We start from the raw sequence: 23,040 nt of genomic DNA on the forward strand, positions 1-23,040 counted from the left end.
GGCGAATATGAAAATTTAATGACTATTTTAGGGGTTATTGATAATTTTATACCTTTTATGCTCCTACTTTTATTTGGTTTCGTTGATCACTGACGCTGAACCCTATATTTATTTGAAAAAAGGCGAAAATGTTTTTGATTTTGCGCCTGAAAAACAATTTTGTGGAACATTTTCAACAATTTTATGAATAATTAAAATATGACTGCGTGGCATTAATAGAAAAATAACAAAAATATAAAGTTGTCTTTTTAGAGTACCCAAATGTGTGTTTGGCGAGACTAGAATCAACATAATTTGAAGTTATATCCAAATTTTAAAAACCATAAATGTTGTTATTTTAATAAAGTAATATACTTACCATTATGCAATTGTTTCAAAACTCCAAATACATGAATTCTTTGAATAGATTTTATGTGCCATTAATTTTATGCTAAATAACAAATAAATGTAACACAAATAAAAGCAATTTACTTGATTTTAAAAATATAAATTATTATTTCAGTTACGTGGCAGTCAGATATTGGAAGCAACACGCTTATACAAACAAGGATTTCCAGAAAATTTACCATTATCTGAATTCCGTCGTCGATTTAGTTTATTAGCACCAATTTGTACAACACCAACACCAGAACAACAAAATTCATTGAATGAAATAAATACAACGAATGGAGTATTGGATGAGCGTAAAGCTGTTGAAGATATGTTACTTCAAGTGGATATCGATCATATGAGTTATCGAGTTGGTTTAAGTCAGGTAGGTTTTTTTTTTTATACCTATTGTTAAAAAATCCACGTAGAATGATTAAGGCTTCAATTCCTATTTTATGTATAATACTAATTCGCGAATAAAACCAAATTCTAGAGAAAATTTACTCGCTAATTAGCGATTTACCACGTCTAAAATTGTATGTATGCATGCACCTAAAAGGTTCTTTAAACCTTCGGGTGAAAAATCCATATGGCACCCTCTTCAAAGCATACAATTGATTTCATATTTACAATCTTGCAATATCCCTACCTATCAAGGCCTATTGTTGGCTAGATTTGTATATATAACAGGTTAGAATTACTTACGTTTTTCCGCGCATTGTAGTAATTAAAAGCGGTACTGTTAAATTTTCTGATTTGTGAGTAGTTAAATGAAGATGCGTATTCGACATTTGGTTTTTTATATGCGATTGATACTCGATGTTAAACAAGCGATTACTTGGTGGCATTGTGAATAATATTGCAAATGAAACTAAATATCTCTAATATTTTCTTTCGTGAAGTTTAGGCTAATCCAATTCCTTCAAATTTTTTTATTTGTTCATATTTTTTTCGTGGGATGGAATCTTATAGAAACTATTAACAGTTGGGCTAAATAATTGATATTTCATTGATAAGATAGGTTTTGCGACATTAGTAGATAAAAAAAATGCAAAAAAGCAGTGATTTTTCAGCATAAAATTACCAGATTCAAATAGTATTACAAAATATTAGTCCAACAATCCCTTAGATTTTGAATTTAAACACCCTTTAGTTGACATCTCAAGAACGATGAATTGAAGCAAGTCTTATCAAGGGCATCGTTTTCGAAGGGTTCAGATTAGCTTAAAACAATGTTTTCATGAAAATTGGATTTTGAGGATTTTAAGGGGTATCTCGTTGAAAAAATATAAACAGAAATAATATATAATAGATATTAGTAATTAATAGATATTAGTCAAATTTCAAGAAATAAAATAATAAGTTTTGTGAAAATTTGACTCACACTTTTTAAACCAGAGATTAAAAGTTAATATTGTGTATGAGAACCTTTCATCTAGTATCTCAAGAATGAAACGGTCAATAATTTTTTTTTTAACTCAAAACAAATACAAGAATGCTCAGTTAATTTTTTGAAAATAACTTTTAAATCTACTTTTTTTCTGGAATTAAAAAACTTTTTAAAAACACAGCAAAACACAAACTTCTCTATGCTCACCATGTGAATTATCCGAACTTTAATTGAATTTATCCCGAATAAGAAACGGTCAATCGACTTCAAATTTTTATGATAAATGCATTACTATATTCTGAATAAGTATACACTTGATTAGAATTTTCTGTCGATATACCCATGGCGAGACAACAACCTTTACAAGAATTAAATTAAAATTAAAATAACCGCGTCTCATTTTACTCACGTCTCTTCATCAACTTCAAAAAGCTGATGATTCTCAAACAGGTGAAAGGGTCCCCGAGACTTGCAATGCATAGGGGCCTCGCTATGGTTAATCCGGCCCTGGACGATTTAATCTTACTGAAAAATCCTGTATATATCATACAGTTCACTATATAAAACATCTGATGCAAAATTCTTTATTAAAAAACGAGAGTTGAATCGTCTGGCCAGTCAATTATTCATAATTTAAAAAAAAATTAAACATTATGTAAAATATAAGATATTTATCTGTTTATCATGATTAACTTATGTCGCTTACATTATATTAAACATGATTATTTATTTAAAAAAAATTATTTGCCAAACCAATACCGAAAGTGAAATTTATTACACATGTTTATGTGCCTTAAAGCTGTTTTAAAATTTTTATTTGTATTTATAATTGGTAAAAAAAAATTTCTCTTTATACAAAAGAAATAAATGCAAATATTTTATTATATTATTATTATGTATTAAAATAAATATTGCGTTGTTTGGATTGTCAATAATTGAATCTTAATGTGTTATAAGTATAAGGCAATTTTTATGCAGCGAAAAAATTCATTCAACAATTATTTGAGCTAAGTTATGTCTGGTCCCGGTTATGAGACAAACCTTTTTGCAAAGCTTTCTCAGAAAATCACAGGATTCATTTTCTGCAAGAGAGGTTTACAAACCATTTTTATTTCTTGACCTGTAGCTGACCAATTTTGTTGTTTTCCCTGAATCCTTGTTTGGCTAGTATTAAATTTAATCGGGATTCAATAAAAAGCATGAAGCTTCCCCTTACTGTGATTGTATGGAAAATTTCATTATAAATAAAATAAAGAATTGCAAATATAGCATGTTTTATGAGATGCTTTAAGGAGGTTCGCTACCGATTTTCAAAATAATACCGATGTTTTGAAATTTTTGCATGATCAAAGATTGATACCTAAAATGATAGATGTCAAAATTTAAAATAAATAACCAAAATTTTAGGATTCATTATCCATAGAAGTTTATTAATTATTGATTGACTACACGGTTTTGGGGGAAAAAATCTCCAAAGTTTTATTAAAATAATATCGTCCTTACAAATTTACAATTTCTGATGCAATCATTATTTCTGAACAAAACCTTTTTTTAGTTGAGTCATAGGCTCATTATTTAATTATTAATGAAAGTATCTTGATGATCGAGCTGTGCTGGGTATTTTTTTAGTTAAGAAGACACAAATTTTATCACTAATATAACAACTGTTTAAAACGTTAGTACCGATTTGAATGTCCCCGTAATGTACTTTATTTTGTTAAAGCACGATATACATAGATATCACAATAGCTTTTATCAACCAAAACTGACAAAGGCACACGGACTTCACATTATACAATACTTAAAAAGCGAACCACGTACAGTGTGTATACTCGAAAATAGATGTCAGGAAGAGTCATATTTTGCAGTTGAAGTTTCTGTTTTTCTGAAAACACGGATAAAACGATATTTTCTAAAAATAAAACCTTAGCTAGATCGATTTTTCGAAACCCCCAGTATTATTAAATTCATGAAATTAAAGTACTTGTGATTGATGAAAAAGTGTAACAATAAACATAAACGAATGGCACAAAATTTTTTTTTTGGAAATATCGAGAAACTTCTTGGATCTTTTTGAGCGACTTGAAGGAATCAAATCAATATCTGATAATCCAAAGTGAATATTCTAACGATAAATTAAATTTATTTTGAAAAACATGACAGATAATATGTATAAAAGGTGTAAAATAAAAAATGAGAGACTAATTTAAAGTAATTCTGATTCAATTTGTTGCAGGCTAGGACTTTTTTCTAATATCTTATAAATTACATTCAATCATTAAAAAGAATCTTTTTCTTATTAACTTTCTTTAAAGATAGTATTCTTTAGAATATCACTTTTAGTGACAGTTATTTTTTGTTGATTATACAGGTAGGGTTGTTAAAAACATCGTTAAATCAATATAAGGCGGTAATTGTTGCTGAAAGGAACTTTTACTTCTCTTGTAACATTAAAATGAATGACATATTCCGTCTCATAATCATCAAATACAAATATCATTATCTTGAATGTCCGATGTCTTAAATCTCTGTTTTTAAATTTAAAATCCGACAGAAATATTATCATCTTTATGGTAAACTAATATAAGTCTAAAAAAATTGAAAATTATTCACCACATGAAAAATTAAAAATAATCAAACACGATTATTTTATTGGAGGGGGTACGGAAAGAATAGTGTGAACAAGGCAACTATAAAGTAGACTATTGTGGTTGTAACTAAAACAACTATATTAGAAGTACTAGCTGTGAACTACCTGCCTCGCTGGGCAACTTCCATTTTAAAAACAAAGATTATTGTGTTATAACCTTCACTTCATGTGCCGTCACTTATCCTCTTTTTGTTCACAATTTCGTCGATTTATTTTGGTGCCGAATCCTATTTTTTTTAAAACAGCGCATATTATTCGCTGATAATGAAGATTTCTTTACGTACAATAATATTTCAAATCGGTTGAGTACCTAGTACCTACACCTATATCTTGAATGCTGTTGACCGTAGGCTTTTTGCGAACACAAAAAATGTTGATCCCCTATTTTCACCCTCTTTAGAGTAAAATTTTCATAAACTTTGAATGTAATATTTATTGATATCTACCTAATCAAAAGCCTAAAAAATAAGTTTCAAGCTTCTAGTTTTAAAAATGAAGTAATTTCCATACAAACTTGCATCCCCTATTTCAATCCCTTACAGCCCTTTTATCGCATTAAAAAGTAGCATATGTCCTTTCTCAGGCTCGATCTCTTTACCAAATTTCATTTAAATCGGTTTAGCAGTTTAGGCGTGATTGCGTAACATACAGACAGGCAGGCATAGTTATTTTCGCATTTATAATATTAGTGTGAAATCTCTTTTGGCACAATTTTAGTTCATATAATCCAAAATTTTTTGACAATATTCTAGCGGAGGAGCATCTTTCGATTGAATAAATGTTGACAATTACATACAATATGAATATGTATCCCCATTGCGAAATGTCAATTTCAAACACTCCCAGATGAACTATCGTTTCGTCAATTCAAACAGTCTGTTGCACTTGCACCCAGCGCATATTAATATTAAATAATGCTTCTTCAAATTAATTGAGATTAAAATTTATAATATTTGATAACAGATAATGATAGCCTTCGGTTCGCTTAGGGTATAAAATTCCATGATAAGAAAGAACGTCATCGATGGTAATTCGACGGGTTATTCATCTGATACATAAATAAAATATTCATATATCGGAAAATTTTCAATTAAAATTAATATAAATAATATAAAAACTCTCTCATTGTGTGATAGTCATTTTATTATTATTTTATAATTGCAATATAATTAAAATAATATTACTTTACTACCACACAGATTGATTTCTACTGTTTTAAGTTAAAATATATCTTAAGGTATTATATGTTTGTTTGATATTATTACTTATACTTATTTGTTGTTTGTATATAAAAACATTGAACAGAACAGACAAACAGAGATCATGAACTTGTTCATCCAGTTTTAGATAAATAAAATATTTTATTTGGATTAATTTATATAGACGATTTATACAATTTATGCGATTATGTCCAACAAAACAGTACTCAAACAGTCTTTAAACGGCTTACTCAATTCGTCATTTCGGTACTCTTGTATAATTTTTATTATCATCGTATGATTGAAAATTAATATTACTTGTTATAAGGAAGGCATTATTACAAGGCTGAAAGAAATTAAAATCATCTGACAAACATGAAGAAGAAAACCCTACACAATCCTTATAGAAAAAGCTCTAAAAAAGTGAGCTGGCAAGAATACACAGTAGAAGACCCACCTACTTTAAAAGAAATGCCTAAAAATAACTCACATATTTAATTTAAAAAAATTATCTCCTCGTTTTATTCAGAATAAGCGAAGATCTCTCCATAATATTGGCAGATGACAAATTTCTACTCTCCATTCACTGAAATGAAATGGTGTCAAGTCAATTTTCCAACTAATATTTCCAGAAAAATAAAACAAATTGATTAAAATGAACTTTAGTTGCTTCGAAGGTTTCGTTATTACATATACAATTTTTAATTGAACTACTTTTAACTTTAAAAAAGAAAAAAAGACCTGAATTATTTCCAATTTAAATCTAAATTAATTTTTACTGGCCTAAAATAAGAGAAAGTCCTATCGATTTTCAAGAGAGAATTCTGATTGTGACTTAGATGTCATTGAGCTCCGTTTGCAATGATCCTTTCTAAAAGTGAGGGAGGAAACTTTTTCAAGTAATTAAAAAGAAGTAGGTTGTGTGTCAACTCTCACACGGAAGCCAGAAAAGAAATTTTACCATATTTTTCATTTATTATTAGCAGTTATCCACCGCTTCGCTGGGGGTAATTTCAACTTAAAAAACAAAGACCACTGCGTTATAGCTTGTAATTTAAATCAAAAGCTCTGAAAGGAGTATTGTTAAAATAACTTTTAAATAACAAAATAATTTTCTATCCCTTTTTAACCTAGTTAGGCGATGAGTTTCAGTAACACGTTTTCCATCAATTCTGTTAAAGAATGTTTTTGTAAAATTTGAAGTAGATTGGATCAAGGAACTACGTTGTCCCATACAAACTTTGCCTCTGTTTTCAGCTTCTTAGGAGGTGAAAATAAAGAATATTTTCATATAAATAACACTCCCTCCAAGTTTTAGATCTCTACAATCAGCGGTTTAGACTGTGCGTTGATCCGTCAGTAAGCCATTCAGGACAAAGCATTTTATATGTATAGATATAGATATCATCTTCTGAGTTGTTTTGAGCCTTATTCATGCTTAACATGTACTACACCAGCCAATCACAACAATTAATTTATCCAGTATCCTGGGTATATTGTGTGCTGAATTAGTTAACGCTTTAACCGAGACAGTAGAGTTGACTTTCAAGTAATTAATTAGGATCGAAATGGGAATGATTATGAATTGTATTAAATTTTGGGAGTATTTTGGATGGGAAATAAAAGATTAATCTTTTAAAGTGTTCTGTAAAAAGCATTTATGAAAACAATGATCTATATTACAGTCACTCGTTGCATACACAGCTCAGTCTGTATTTTTTTGCAGTTAATGAACTGTTTATATTATAAATGTATTATTTTACATTTTAATTTATTATCATCTTCATTCACAACAAAGTCGTTTAATTCGATATAATTTTTAATAATACTTTCTCTGAAATATAATGATTCTGCAAGATAGTTCTAGTCTATCGAGCAAATTAAATACTTACTGCCTACACCCATTTATCATGTGGGTGAGAAATTAATGTAATCATTATTTATTATTTATGTACTTGTTTTTACCATCCTTATGCCGTGCTTAGAAATTTTCTATTATTAATTAATAAAATACTACACGTAAAGTTACCCGACGTTGCATGGATTACTTTCAAAGATTTTTAGAACATTTGGTCTTTGGCTTAAATAATCGGTTTAAGGAATATTCACTTTAAGGCAGTACAAGCACCAAGGCAATTTCAGATTTAGGTTTGAAATTATTTGTACCTTATTTTCAACTTTGATGACAAATTTTGTTATAACTTCATGAATGTAGACGAAAAATAAAAATGAAATTTTTCGATATCTGCCGTGGTTTTTCGAAATATTGAAAGCTAAATAATATTTTCGATATTTTGAAAATTACTTTAGATATGTGAAAATTACTCTTGTTAATTTCCACCGACTAGTTTTTCAGAAATCATTGAAAAAATATCATCGATCTACCGTTTTAGCATAAAACCAATGTTAAATATGTCTACTTTTGAAGTTTTTTAAATAATCAGGCAACCACTCCCTCACCCCCTTTAAAATTTCTGAATTGATTTAGACTTAGTCCAACTTCATATAAAAAAGTCAAGCTTTTTATTTATGCCTTGGTGCTCGTACATCCTTGGACTGTAAGATATGGTTATAGAGGCTTCTTAAAAGTTTTAAAAACTTTGTAAAACTTTTTGCATCATATTTCAAAATAACTTGCATTTATCGTTTGAATACTCATTTTTGACTTTAAGGCTTTGTTCTCTTTGAACCTCTCTCAAAAATTTAAGTTTCTCATTCCAAAATTTCTAGAATAATTTGCTATATCTGTACATTTTCCCCTCGCTCCCATTGTTACTTTTCGAGTGTATTTTAATATATTCAGAGACATTGTAGTGCTTCTTTTTCAACATTACTTATGCTCAAAGTGAAAAATTATTTAAACAATACTTACTGCATGCTATGCATCTTTGACTTAACATAGCATTCATAATTTTCTTAAAAATAAAGAATTTTATCATAATTTTTGAAATTTGAAAGTCCTAACTAGCAAAATCGGGAAGTAACGCTGCAAGTATTAGTATGCGAAGAAAAAAAAGGAAGTAAAATTTGTAGAAAATAATTTCTGTTCATTTCACTATCTTATTATTTTATCTATTAGTCTATTGTCAACAGCGTTTTTGGCAATTTTTGCAATTTAATTATCTTGCTTGTGAATATTAGACTTAAAGAAAGATTGATAATATGATGAATTGCCTAAAAATTCTATAGAAGCAACTCATTTGTAAAATATGGACTACCTCTGCTTTCAAAAGTTGATTTAATAAAAAAATTTACCCTAAAGTAACGTGTCCCTTTATTTTGCTTTACCAAAAAAGAATCGCTTAGAAAAGTGAGTTAATAAAATAATAATTTTAAAGATAAAAATAATTTTACTAAAAATGAAACTTTAGATAAACAATAGTTCGTCAAAATTTCTTTTTTCTTATACAATCAATCATTTCAATAAACTTATTCCCATATTCTAATCGTATTTATGAATAAATAAATCGAAATTTATATAAAAAAAAATTACTTTTATTAGTTAAAATATAAATTGTATAGATTTAGAAGTATATATTTAAAAGATTAGAAGAGATAAAATCTTTTTTTATACTTTTAAATTGTCAATAAATCAAACTATTTATTGTTCATTTCTTTAATAATGACTTGTTCTAGTAATTGGATTTTTGATTAAAGTCATGCTTCCTAGAATGTCTTTTACAATTCATGATCAATTTTCTTATGAATCGTTTTTTTTTCTTTGACAAGAATCATTTCTTTTTATTGACAAAAATAATCAATATTTTAATTTTCCCATGAATCAATTAAAGTGATTTTTGGATATTTAATACTTTATTACAATTAGTAGGCTATACTTTCAAAGAAATTTAAAAAAATAAGTAGAAAGTGTTAAACATTTTTAATAATTAAGTCAGATCTGGGTTTTGAGGGGGATTGAGTATGCAAAAAATAAGAAACTAAATCTTTTGATTAATTCGTATACTTGAGACACTTGGGATCCTAAAGAGTGATAATTGCCGCATTTACCTTCAGCAGTTTTGATTAGGTAAAATAATATAGTCCGCCTAATTTACTTTTCTATTCAAATTAAAAGACCCCGGAGAAATTTTTTCAAAATTGAGTCAGAGAAATATTGTAATTAACTATACCACCTTTTATCACAGCATTATGAAAAGATGGCCGTGTTTGACTTCCAAATTGTTACAATTCCACCATGAATATTTAACAAATTCTTTGTATAGTATTTTCATTTAAATGTAATTTGTTAATATAAAATTTGTAAAATATTTATTATTGGAATGTAAAGCAGTTAATCATACTATTTTAAACTATAACAGACCAACCATGTGAATAACATTTTGTTTTGCTACTTATTTAGAATTGATAACAATCCTTTACAACTAACATGGTGTCAATTGTTATTTATACCGTTACAAATAAAACAAGTCGTGGTGTATATGAAATTGAGAAACCAGATTAATAACTTTCTGGTTTCAAGACTTAAATTTGTATATATTTTTATCAAAGTCATAAAAATTTGGTAGAAAACACGAAGGGTTTTAGTAATTAGTAAATTTCTTCCCACGATTTCTGCATCAATAAACGAAGAGAATTTAAAGTATAAAATTTTGATTTAAAAAATTGTTTACCACAAGAAAAGTTTTCTTGGTTGGACTCAACTTCTATGGTTAATTGGAACTATGTTCCTTATCGCACGATATTTGTTTGCTGGTTGGGAGTTAAAACCAAAAAAACTGCAACAGACGCCAAAAGTCGACATTTAGGTTACCTAGGAAACTAAAACTTCTTAATCGATTCAGGTTGCCATGAATTTAGAAAAAATGCAAAAATCTTTTTATAACAGTCAATTTGTTTTTATTGTCAAAATTTTATATTTTATCATTTAAAAAAATTGGAAGTTATCAGAAGTTAAAGAAAACAGAGATAATTTAAAGTAAGTACAATGCAATTTTTAATGTACTCACATATTGGGGTGACTACCAAATCAGAAGAATATCTTTTTTAAATTAATACTATAATTATTTCATACAGTAAAAACTAAAAGTAGCTATGCAATTAAATTTCTTAAAGAATCAAACTGACTTCTAAAATTAATACCTTAAATTTTCAGAAAAATATTTTGTAAATGAAAAAAGTAAGCGCTACATTTATAATGTATCAAGGTACGAAAGGAATATAGTTCCTATCGAGTGTACCACGACACCTCTCGATGTTTTTTTGTAATTTAAATCGTTTTAAAAATTTTACTGAGCAAAATAAGGTATGCTTTTTTGTTGCAAACAATCAACAAGGGGTTTTAGGCAGTAATTACTTAAGCTACCCCCCTCCCATATTGTACGTTAATGAATTTAAATTTATTTATCTTTGGGTTTTTTTTGGTTCCGACAAAACAGTGAATAGTATACTCAATGTCACAAAAAATGCTCGTTTTAAAACATTCTAAGTGTTACTATTATAACATAACATATGATGCGTACGCTTAGAATGTTTTAACTGTGGCACTTTTTCTGACAGTGAGCGCTTAGAATGTTTTAACTGTGGCACTTTTTCTGACAGTGAGTGTACATCAATGTACATTAAACTACAATATGAATGTCATTAAATGACTTAAATTTTCGGGATAAGGATCATAACTTTCGATCATAAAGTTAACAAAAAAAAAACTGATTAATGATTACCTCCGAGTGTTAGATTATTTGAAATGAACTATTTAATATTATTATTATTTATATTGATTGATATCTGACAAAATGTTTTAGAAATGAAAGTGCGTAATGTATATATATTTTTAATTACATATTATAACCGTCCGTGCCGCACCTATGAGAAACAAATAAATATTTTATACAAAAATAATTGCTGATTTAGATTTAAAAAAACGATGTGCCTAAATACACGCTATCACGATAATGTTTTCTTATTATACAGGGTCTCTCTAAAATGTCTTTAAAATAATCCGATGGATTAGGAAATAGACCCGGAAAAAATTTCTGTAATAGTGACGTAGAATATGGGGTGTTGTTTTAGTTATTAAAATCCAAAAACAGATAATTCTGGTAATTCTTTATTAATCTCATCATTTGCTTGAATTTCATAATTTTATTTTTCGTTGTTCATTAAAGGAGTATTCTGTATTGGCATTAAAATATATTGACAAGTACCTTCAAAGAAAATTTATTTCCATGGTAATTAAAGTTTTAGATGTTTTATATGAGACGACATAAAAACTTACGTCAGCGTTTGAATAGACATAATAAAATAATAATAATTCGTACACGTAATTCAAACAAATGAGTTTATTAATTTTTTTTTATCAAAATTTATTAATAACTTCTTCTATTTTAAAATCAATTGATCTGCTTAAGAATAATAGATTTTGGTTCAATGTGTTATTGATTTCGGCAAATCATCATATTTTAAAAGAGTTAATTGACCTATTAATATACTTTTATTCAAAAATAACATTCAATTACAATTAATAGATTATTATCTCTTTGCGGTAGTATTGATAAAAACTTAAAAACTTCTTGCGCTCGATTGATTTTTTTAAGTTGTATTTCATCGTTTTAAAAATGCACCTTAGCAATACTCTAAATTACGATCAAGAAAGAATTGAACCTTCCCGTGAAACTCCCAATCAAATAAGCTGTTTCCGATTAACGCAAACAGCACAATGAGATACGCGGTGGCGTTCGTTTTTATTAGTAGAGATTACATTCTAGTGAATAAATTTTTAACTGCATTTTTTGCACTTTTTATTAATAAATTGTAAATTGATATAATAAGTTTTTTAATTGAATACTTTACAAAAATAGGTAAAGGTGGTTTTTTGAGTTGTGTACAAAATAAAACTAGAAGCATTATTAAAAAAACTTTTTTAATAAACCATAAAAGTTTAAAAAGATGGTATTGAAAATAAAAAATCATCATAGACCCATTCAAAGTGAAATTTTATACTTGAGATACGAATAATTAAAAGAAATCAAATATGGGAAAAAGAACCCAAAATTTCGTAATCCGCGCCGATGTTTCAAAAACCAAACTTCCAAAATCTTAAAAGCTTATCATATAAATTTTCCTCTTGAAGCTCAGTTTTAAAAAAATTGCCTTATCTCGATAGGCCTTTTAGACTAGAAGTTTCAAATATTCTTTCTCTTCGAATGAACGAAGCTTCAAAAATTGGATCCCCCTTAACTAGAAAGCTCTGTGATTTAAAATCTAGAAATATGATGAATTATTTCAAAGATAATACGTTAATTAAGGACGGGCAGGGCTTAGATCAAGCGCACCTTATCGTGTGGGTTTTCGCTTGCATTTATAGATCCCTATAAAATAAATAAATAATGTTAAGTGACATTTTCATGTCATATTTCCAAGTTTACCCCATCCACATAAATAATATTAATTATGAAAAATACTACATTTAATTAAAACATTTTACAATTATTAATAAAATTATTGATTGATATCAGTAATAAAAACATTTAATATAAAAATTAATTAATATTAATAATAAAAATATATATAACAAGATTTAATAGCTTTATCAAAACATAATAATAACTAGTTAACGATATAATTTTTAATACCTATTAATAATTAATTTAGAAAATATTACATTAAAAAAAGTTATTTTAAATTTATTCGCTAAAACCCGTTGAATTAATTCTTGTCTCGTGTAATGTAGTAGGTTTCAAAAACTAAACTTTACAAATTGCAAAAGAAAGGAAATATTGTTAAAAAAACATGTAAACAATTTATGATAATGATCCAAGTATTATTTTTTATTTAGATTTTGGCATGTGGGCTCGAAAATAGTATAATTCTGCATACTTATTTCGTGCCATACTTATCTAACTGTCATTTGGAATCATTTTCTCGAGTAATGTTAAACTCTTACTTCATGAAAAATTTATTTTTTTAAATCGAATATAGTTTTTTAAAATAAAAAAATCTTTAATATCCTTACAACTTTAAAACTCTTGGCCAGTACCAACAAAAATTATATTTGCGAAATCTGCAATTTTGTCAAAAATTTGTATCACTCAGAAATATTTATTTCTATTTGTTTTTCTGTTCAAATTTGCTTAGAATATCGAAGTATTGGGTTTATAAATAGCAGATCCTTAAAATTTCAATGTAGCAAAATTTAAAGTCAGTAATGTCAGTAGATGTTATTTCTTTTCAGAGCAGCTTTGCAATTCATCATAACAAAATATACGCTTAAAAAACGCTTGGTTATTATGCGAAAGTTATATAAAAATTCGAAGTTTGTAAGAAAAAAATAGTCAAATTTACTTTTGGTAAAGTCATGGTTTTGTTGCGACAATGAATTTATAGTGGAAATTTGAATGAAGTTGTATTATTTGCATAATTGCCATAAGTTGAATTTTCGATTATTCAAGCTCATATTTAAAATATTCCCGTTTTATTTAATTTTCAAAACGCATTTTTCTTGCCAGAAAATCCTTCCCATAAAAAACTGTACTGAACTGTTTTTTGCCAGCTGAAGTTATCGTGAAATTATTATTCGAACAATAGAGAAAACTTATTGTAATAAAAATATAAATTTTGAATCTCTAAAACGCCCAATTTAATTTATATTTTTTATGCCTCAAGTTATATATACATATATAATAGAAGGCCCACTAAAATTTTTAAAAGAAAGTGAGTGCAGATATGAATCTTGGCAAAAGACAGGATATACTAAAAACTATCTTTTAAGAAATTTAGTTAATTAATTGCCAATTTTAAAAACAATAATATTAAGAAAATATATTTGAATATGAGTATACTTTAGACTGTTAAATATTTATGAGAATATAGTTTGAAATTGACATAGCTGAAGGCGCCAAGAATACTATACCTACTATATAATAATCTGGCATTAATAATAGTAGTAAGTAAGAATAAATGAAAAAAAAATTACAAAACATTACTCTTAAAAAGTTGTTTGTTGTATTTTTTACACACAAAAAAAGTTTAATAATATAGGTGTGGTTTGTTTTATTTTTAATAATATTGATATTGGAAGACATCAATTTATTATTATTGTCTAGTTTGTGTGATGTGGACATCACAAAACTTCCATGAATATTTAAACCAACCATAGTGCAGGAATATATGTTGTTTCGAGATAAAAAAATTATAAAATTTCGATAGCCCTTCGTTGAGTGTAGAACCTTAATACCAATTCGTTGAGTATGATTTATAATTTCATAGATACTATGCTCAATTTTTTTTTTTTTTTTTTTTTGCAGACATTCACTTTATGGGCAAAGGCCCAATGTGATACCCTGTTTGTGTTTTATCACCTTTTTTACTGACTGTTCCTTCTTCCTCAGTTGTTTCTCCTTCCTGTCCTTCCTCAACTCCTCAATTATTTTGAGAGGCTGAGACTTTTTTAATACATATAAGTACCATGCACTACATTCATCACAATCGTTAATTAAATTAATTTTTGCTGTGACGGCGAGAATTAAACCCGCTTCCTTTACTGGGAACTTAACCAACTGGGCCAAAAGGTTGGGTGTTTAAATAATGTCCTTCAATTTTTGTGATTAATTACTAGTTCGTTTTACAATATTACGGTTAAAGGTAAATGTTTTGGAATTAGCAGGGATATCGACTGCTGAAAAAAAATATTTTTAGTTTTCAAATTCTTAGATGTGTATCTCTGAAACTAAGCATTGCGCTTTAAAGCTTTTTTTTTTCGTAATAAGCATATAGGTTGGGCCATTTTAATATATTATGGATAATAGTTCATTTTGTATTTAACAAAATTTACAGAGTTTGATGGGGGTACTCATGTTCTGACATCAGATTGAACCTAGTTCTTCGGGTTGCTTTAATAGTCAATTTAGATTCTAAACGGTAATTTCGGAGTAAATGCGACTTAAAAATATGGCATTATCGATAAAACGACCTACAACTATCGATAAACTTTAAGCGTGATTTCTTTCGATTAATTGCAACAATGACATAATTTTAAGTCGCATTTCCTCCGAAAGATAGCGATTTTCGAAAAAATGTTTTAAATAAGAAATGTCAGTTTTTTTTATGAGGATCAACTTTCTAATTTAAAGTGTTATTCTATCTCTTATATTTAAGGATCTAAATTGACTATTAAAGCTATTCGGAAAACTATGTCCAATCTGATGGCAGAACATGATGCCCCTCACCAAGCCTTGCAACTTTTCTTAAAGCTATTTTTCATTGGATAACTACAAAACGAGCTAATAACCATAATCGATTAAAAACGAACACCCTGTATATGTTTATAACTTTTTATTTTAAGCTATTTAAAAGTGATATAAATCGATTCTAGGAAGACTTCCTTTTCACCTACTAAGCAACGACATTAAATATTAAGAACAATAAATTTAAAACAATAAAAAATATAGAATTATGACAATTTTAAACAATTATAATAAACATAATTACAGCATTAAACTTTATATTTATTTCATAATAATTATTGAAACTGTCTGTGAACAAAACAAAAAATAATCATAATCGGAAATCAAAACTACATTTTAGAGGATATGAGAGAGTATTATTATTAAATAATCTTATTAAAGGTTTTTTTTTTTGTATTACTTGAATTTCAAGTTCATTGACCATGTTTTTTTTTTAAAAGATCTTTTCCCCATGGATTTTTATTATTCTCTCTTATTAGCTACTTAATTCTTGTGACCAGATCAGACTGACTATCTTGTTTTTGTTTGTTGTTTATCTGCTGTTGCTATTCACTTTCATTTTTTAAACAGGAAGGTGTATCATTAATAATTATTAATATGTTTTATAATTAATATTATTCATTGCTTATTTTGGAAACTTAACTATTATTTAGTAATTAAATACTTATTTAATTATAATGTAATAGATGTTTTTCTTTTAAGTATTATCATGTTTTCAGGTAAATTAATTTCTTTCCAAATATTCAAAAAGTAAATTTTAAACAAGGCAAGTGACCTCTCGACGAGTATTGACTTTTAATAAAGTAGTTGACGCTCGCGACTTCGTGCATGAATTACAAGCCTATATCGGTATTATCCGGAAATTGTTCCCCTATGCTTCCTACTTCCATTTGCCTTATGCTGTACCATCATATCTTCTGCTTTTAGTCTTATTTTCATTAAATTCTGGACACCATAGCGATATCCTTCTTAAGTTTTTATAAACTACAACGCAGTAAGTGATAGGGCTAGCTCAATTTATGCTGGACCTTACAAACAAAGAGAATAAAAAATATTACGTATGCATAAATATGTTATATTATCTATTCTATTTGTTTGTAAGGCCCAGTCTAAATTGAGTTAGCTTTAAAGAGCTAAAATTTAAATTAAGAGTATAATTCAGTTAAATATAGGTAACTTAAATAATCATTAAACTCGAATAACTAAACAAATGTGAATAATATGTACTTGAAAAGACTAAAACTATTAGAGATATGAGGTATGTAAATGTATAAGACAGAACACTCTGTTGTGCAGCGTAATTGCTATTTTCACCGATAGCCAAGCAGCGCTAAAATCCTTCAGCTAAGTCTACCGTACTTCAATGGTAGCACTGGACTGCCGAACGTCCCTAAACAAGCTGGCGTAACAAATGAAGGTAAACCTGGTGAGGGTACCTGGGCACAGAGACATTTCGGGAAATTGTGAAGCTGACGAGCTTGCTAGAAATGGCACAATGCTGCCGGGAGTTCCATTTGCGAGCTGCAAGTTGCCCCTCAAAGAGGATATCTTAAAAAATGTCAATCATAGATGAAGGGAGGAACGTACTTGTGGTATTAGAATACAGATATGGTCTGAGTACAATCCTAGGCGTTCCGAAGATCTTATATCAATTGCATGGACCTCTATTAGCAAAATTGTTGCGGCTTCTACAGGACACTAGCTAGGTGGCAGGCACGCTGAATGCTTGGGCCTGACAGTGTATCATGATTATTGCAAAAGCTGCCACAGTGAGGAGAAGGAGGAATCGATGTCCAGCTCTTGCCATGAGGAGATGAACTGACTTGATCCAGCCCTTGTTTGACGACCTCTCCGACCGAAAGTCGATTGACGTCAAAGCACTCCTGCTGTTATCAAACAGGTTCAAATGATTCATGGTCCTAGTGTATCCCATCCCAGGACAGCCACTCTGACCGAACCTACAATTAGAGGCAAAATTTCTTTCAAAAAAAATTTTTTGTTGGATACACGATTTTTTTTAATTACCGGAAAAGTACACAAATTTTGGCTTCCAAAAGTTAAGATTCCTTCAGAAAATGCAAACAATGATTTAAAGCATTTACAGTTGGGTGTTATTTTTCAAGAGGCTAAGCAATACTTCGAACACAAGAGTTAGTACTTGAATAAGGAAGATATAGATATATATTCAACCTTTGTGTATGTTTTAATATCTTTACGTGGGTTTCTATAAAAAAAGAAACAAATAAAATAACTAGACAGTCTCATAGTAAAATAAGAATAAAAATAATATAGAAAAGATGTAATTACTTCTGTTTAAAGAGTGATGATGCTGCTCTTTGAGAAGATGTGTGTATGCATTTAACACCTGTATTGTGGTTTCGTTAATAGAATTCTATGCACAATGTCTTCTTTTTCCCATCAACATTAACGCAACGTGCTATGTATACATATGTTGATAGCTTTAACTATCATATTTTATTTATCTTATGGACATTAAAAAATAAGTTATATGACTCTTATTCAATTTCATTTTAAAGATATTTTCTTAGCGTTAGAATAATATAATGAAAAGAAAAGTGGATATAAAATATATGATTTGTGTCTTTTTTAATCTATTTTTGAAAAGTTAATAATCATTTTAATTATCATTATTTTTTATTTAATTGCACTTGGATATCGTAAACTTGGATTATTTAGCCACTTGTTTCTTTTCATGCATCTGCATCTTGAAAAAATAATCGATTATGAAAATAATCGATTAAAAATCATTTTTCACAAGACAATCGATTTTAACATCTCAATCGATTTATTTTTTTGTCTGCAATTGGCAACCCGCCCAACCGATCGACAAATTACCAATAAAAGTGATTAACCTCTAAATTTTTTCTCGATTTTTGGTAATTATCATTATTGATAGATAGTTATTAATAAATTAAAATTTATCACACTAATCGTAACATATGCAAAAGAAAAAAAGCAGGCATTCTCTCAAATAATAGGTAAACAAATCGCTTTATTGTAGAAAAATCGATTATTTCCAAATCGATTATTATTGAAAAGAAAATTTTTACTTGAGAAATCTAATTTCTTTCAATACATAATACTAATACTTCATAAGGCTGGAAATAGAAGCTTCACAAATCGCATTGCCAATCAATCATTTTGTCATTGTATCTTGTACTTAATATGTGGAAAAGAACGGTGGCTGCAAAGAATGATTTTTTTGAGGGATGGTTGGGAACTTCGTCTATTGTGGGGCCCTGGTCACTTGCCCAGAGCGCCCAGTAGAAAAGGGCCTGTTTTCCTTCGGCAATAAATTTTTTGAATTGTATTGTTAGCGGAACTAATTTTGTATGTAAGAGCTTAGATGATTTGTGCCATTTCGATTATGGTATTAATAAAAGGCAAATGATTGTAATAAATGTCAATCATTCAATATCAATAAGTATTTAAACAAATATTATTTCTCATCCATTAAATTGAATATAAAATTTTAATCTTTTGTTTTCGTGGGATATTTAAAATTGCTACAAATTATTATTTGTTTAAATATTCAATTTATTAATAATAAATTTCACAATCTTGTACATAGACCAAGAGCTACTAATAAAAATTGTATGCCGATTGAATTTTCAATTTGCATATCGTTGTTGTGCCCCCTCTCTCTCAAAAGAAACAATGTCTCACAAGAAACAATTATTTATATTACTTATTCGTAATTCAGCTCATTAACGAAGTACTAAATCTCATTAGCGCGTAACGTCTTAATCCCTATATATTATAAATGTTATAGTACTAACGTTTATTTGTTGGTTTGTTTGTAACGCTTTCATGCAAAAACTACCGAATGGATTAGAATGAGACTGTACAAAAATATAGCTCATCAGAATCAGAATAACACATTAGCTATAAAAATATATTTAAAAGAAAATTAAAAAATGAAATTTAATCTGACATTTTACTGCACCATCTATGATCATTATCTTGAACCATAAATTAAAGATTTCTGTAAAAATTTAAATTAGTAAATGTCAAACAATTCATGGCCATCTTATTTCTGACATACCAAATGAATTATGACTATTTCACACTTAATATAATTGAAAACTGTGCATATATTTAAGCTGTGAAAAACAATTCATTCGAGTGTTATTGAAGGGGGATAAGTTGGCTGAAGAGAGGTTGAGGCTATAAAGCTAGTTAATAATAAATTTAATTTAAATTAAAATTGGAAAATTGTTGTAAATCCGATTTACATATGCTATTAGTATTCTTCTCAGCCAACTCTTTCATTGGATGATACCCATATCATGGGCCTGCATAAAACTAACTAATACTTCATATTTATTTAGAGTGACTTCACTTAGCTTACCATGTTTCATCCAAACTTAACGTGTTTGCAAAATTTGAATCCGTTGAGGAAAACTTTGCTTTAAAATTCAGTTGTAAGATTTAATTTAAATAAAAGCTTGTAAAAACTCTGATACATACTATTTGCTCGACACAAAGTTTTTGTTGATAGCTGCCTGTCTAATTAAACTAGTCGATATTATTTGATAATAAAAATTATACATAATTATATATTGTACATTGTTTGGATATCAAAATATTACAAAAGAAATGCATTAACCAGTAATAAGCTGGTTTTTTGTCTATTTTTTTATTAGAAAGTAAACTTCCAATGATTTGACATCGAATTTATTTTTATGAAGTGAAATTATTATTTTTGAATTATTTTCTTTATATAAATCAAAATTCTAGTTTTAATTGTCTAAAATGACGTGGATATATGTCTGATAGTTATCTATGAGCGAAGAATAAATGTTTGCTAATGTCTAGACGTTTCTTTCTCAAGAACACAAAATATTGTAAAGAATCAATTTCAAAATTCAACTTTTCTTTCATTTTTTTGAAAGTTATAATAATGCAGTACATACAAGGTTTTTGATAAAATAGTTAAGGCAAAAATGTTTGATGTAGCCAATTTTAGAAACAGTTTTGAGTTTCTTGAATGAATTGTATTTTAATTTCTTTTTTTTATTTTCAGGTTAGTAACTTTTTCAAGTTGTTCTTTGCGGTTACACTATTTGGGTAAGATAAAATATTCGATTTCTAAATAAATTTTTTTAACTTAACTCGAAGCTTTTTTCAATTTGACACCAATACTTTTTGTGTTTCAATATAATAATACTTATTAAAAACCGAGCATACAGTGCTAATAAATTTATTTTATGTTATAAAAATAATTCTTCGTTGACCATTAAATATTATTATTTAAAGAAAGAAACAGTAGAAGCAATTTTATATGTATACAAAACAGTATAAACAAAACAATCTCTCGGATAATTTTGCATTTTGTTCGATGCTTGATCCTCAATGTGCATTATTTCTTATATTTCAAAAACTAAAAGATTGAAAATAATCTATTTGTACGAATCAATTTATTGGTTTTATTCCTGCTGTATATTTTCAGACAAAATGTTTAAAAATGTTTAAATAGCTAATAATACCCTCTTTTCGTCCTAACCTCGCACTTGAAACATAGCTAAGAACACTCTCCATTAAATTCCCTTTCAAACAAAACAAAAAAATCAGAATCATTTCATCCGTTTCGGAGCTACGATTCCACAGGCAGACACACATGGTGGTCAAACTTATAACACTTCTCTTTTTGATTCGGGAGGTAGAAAATAAAAGTTATATATCGAATATATTGGGAAAAACGGGAGAGTAAAGTTTTTTCACCAAAACGTAAAAAATAAGTTTTTTAATTCCTTCAATCTCATTTTAGTGCGATAAAAACTTAAAGAGGCATAAAAAAATATGCTGGAAGCATTATCCTGCGTTTTCCAGTTCTTATTGGGAATTTTATTGGGTGGAAAAGGAGCATTTTCCCCACTGCCCCCTCCCCCCATAGAGGATTCAAAAAAATGTGAATATACTTGGTATAAAAAGGAATGAAGCGTCCTTCAGTGCCCAATAAATTAAATAAATGTATTTTCTACAAATTAATTTCTTCAAACTTACCTATTACTTTCGATAAAAACTAGATAGTACAGCACAAAATTCGATAAGGGGGGAGCTGAAATTATAGTTTTTGTTCTCCTAGGGAGATTTTGCCCACTGGGCCTTTTTCTGTAAATCCATCACCGGAAGTATCTTAATTGTAATACATGATTTTTACTAAACAACAAGTAGACAATAAAGCGATCTGATAAAAAGTAAAAGAAAAAAAACAAAGATTTACTAACATTTCCTTACGAAAATATGTGTCTAATTTTGTGCTACTTAGAAATATTGACATTATTGATCTTCGCTATCTTTCATATGAAGTTCTTTAACGCTTATTAAGAAAAAGATGAAAATTTTGAAATGACTGAATATATTGTCTTTACGTTTATCGCTTTTGGAATCAGTCAAACCAGAAATTAAGTCATTTCACTGTTCATTTATTTTACCGGGGATTAAAATAACCATAGAGTAAATAAAATTAATGATTTTTCAACGGGTTTACCATTTCGTAATAAAATATTTAGCATGGTTAAATGAAAATAATAATAAAATTACATGTTGTAACGTATTAAAATAATATCAAATGTGTACATACATAATACATTCATATAAAAACGTGTAAAAAATAAAGGCACCTATATTATATTAATAACGGAACGGACACACAGTCAGCGTCACATTTATAGAAAAGCTTTATAATATATCTATACAACAAAATATATTATTATATTAAAAGTATATACAAAGTTATTGAACTCGTCTCATATGCATTCAGTGTTTATATAGTCTATGTCTATTAAACAGGTATCACTTGAGTAACTATGCACCTGTTTATTTTAGTCACTTTACGAAATTAGTGAATTTTATTTAGCAAGATGGTGGGTGTGATCTTGAAAGTATCATTTTTAACCCCCGAACTAAAAAAGGGTGATATAAGTAGTGGCCGCTATGTGTGTCTGTCTGACACATCGTAGTTTTAGAGGTAGTTTAATGGAGTGTGTTCTTAGCTATGTTTCAAGTGCGTGTTTCAAGTCTGTATGATCTGGAAGAGTTAAATTTATTATTAAACAAAGAAAAAGATATCCCCTATTGACGTCATACGGGGGTATCGCCATAAAGATTACATATAAAACCTTTGAATTTAATCTTTGATTGCTTATAACTTCTTCATTTTTTAACCAATTTATAATAACTTTCAAATTTTGTCAAGGTATCAAG

At 28.2% G+C, this 23,040-nt stretch overlaps 1 protein-coding gene across 3 annotated transcripts in view; it reads left to right on the plus strand.

The window, feature by feature from the left end:
* Nucleotides 1–23,040, plus strand: part of LOC123299724 (unconventional myosin-XVIIIa) — a 274,559-nt gene that overhangs the window by 171,626 nt on the left and 79,893 nt on the right. For all 3 annotated transcript variants that reach the window (XM_044882037.1, XM_044882038.1, XM_044882039.1), the window contains one exon: nucleotides 503–754. In XM_044882037.1, the coding sequence (XP_044737972.1) occupies nucleotides 503–754 (252 nt within the window). The remainder of the gene's footprint in view (nucleotides 1–502; nucleotides 755–23,040) is intronic.

This window comes from Chrysoperla carnea, chromosome 5 (genome assembly GCF_905475395.1).
Source record: "Chrysoperla carnea chromosome 5, inChrCarn1.1, whole genome shotgun sequence".
In the NCBI taxonomy this organism is placed as follows: domain Eukaryota; kingdom Metazoa; phylum Arthropoda; class Insecta; order Neuroptera; family Chrysopidae; genus Chrysoperla; species Chrysoperla carnea.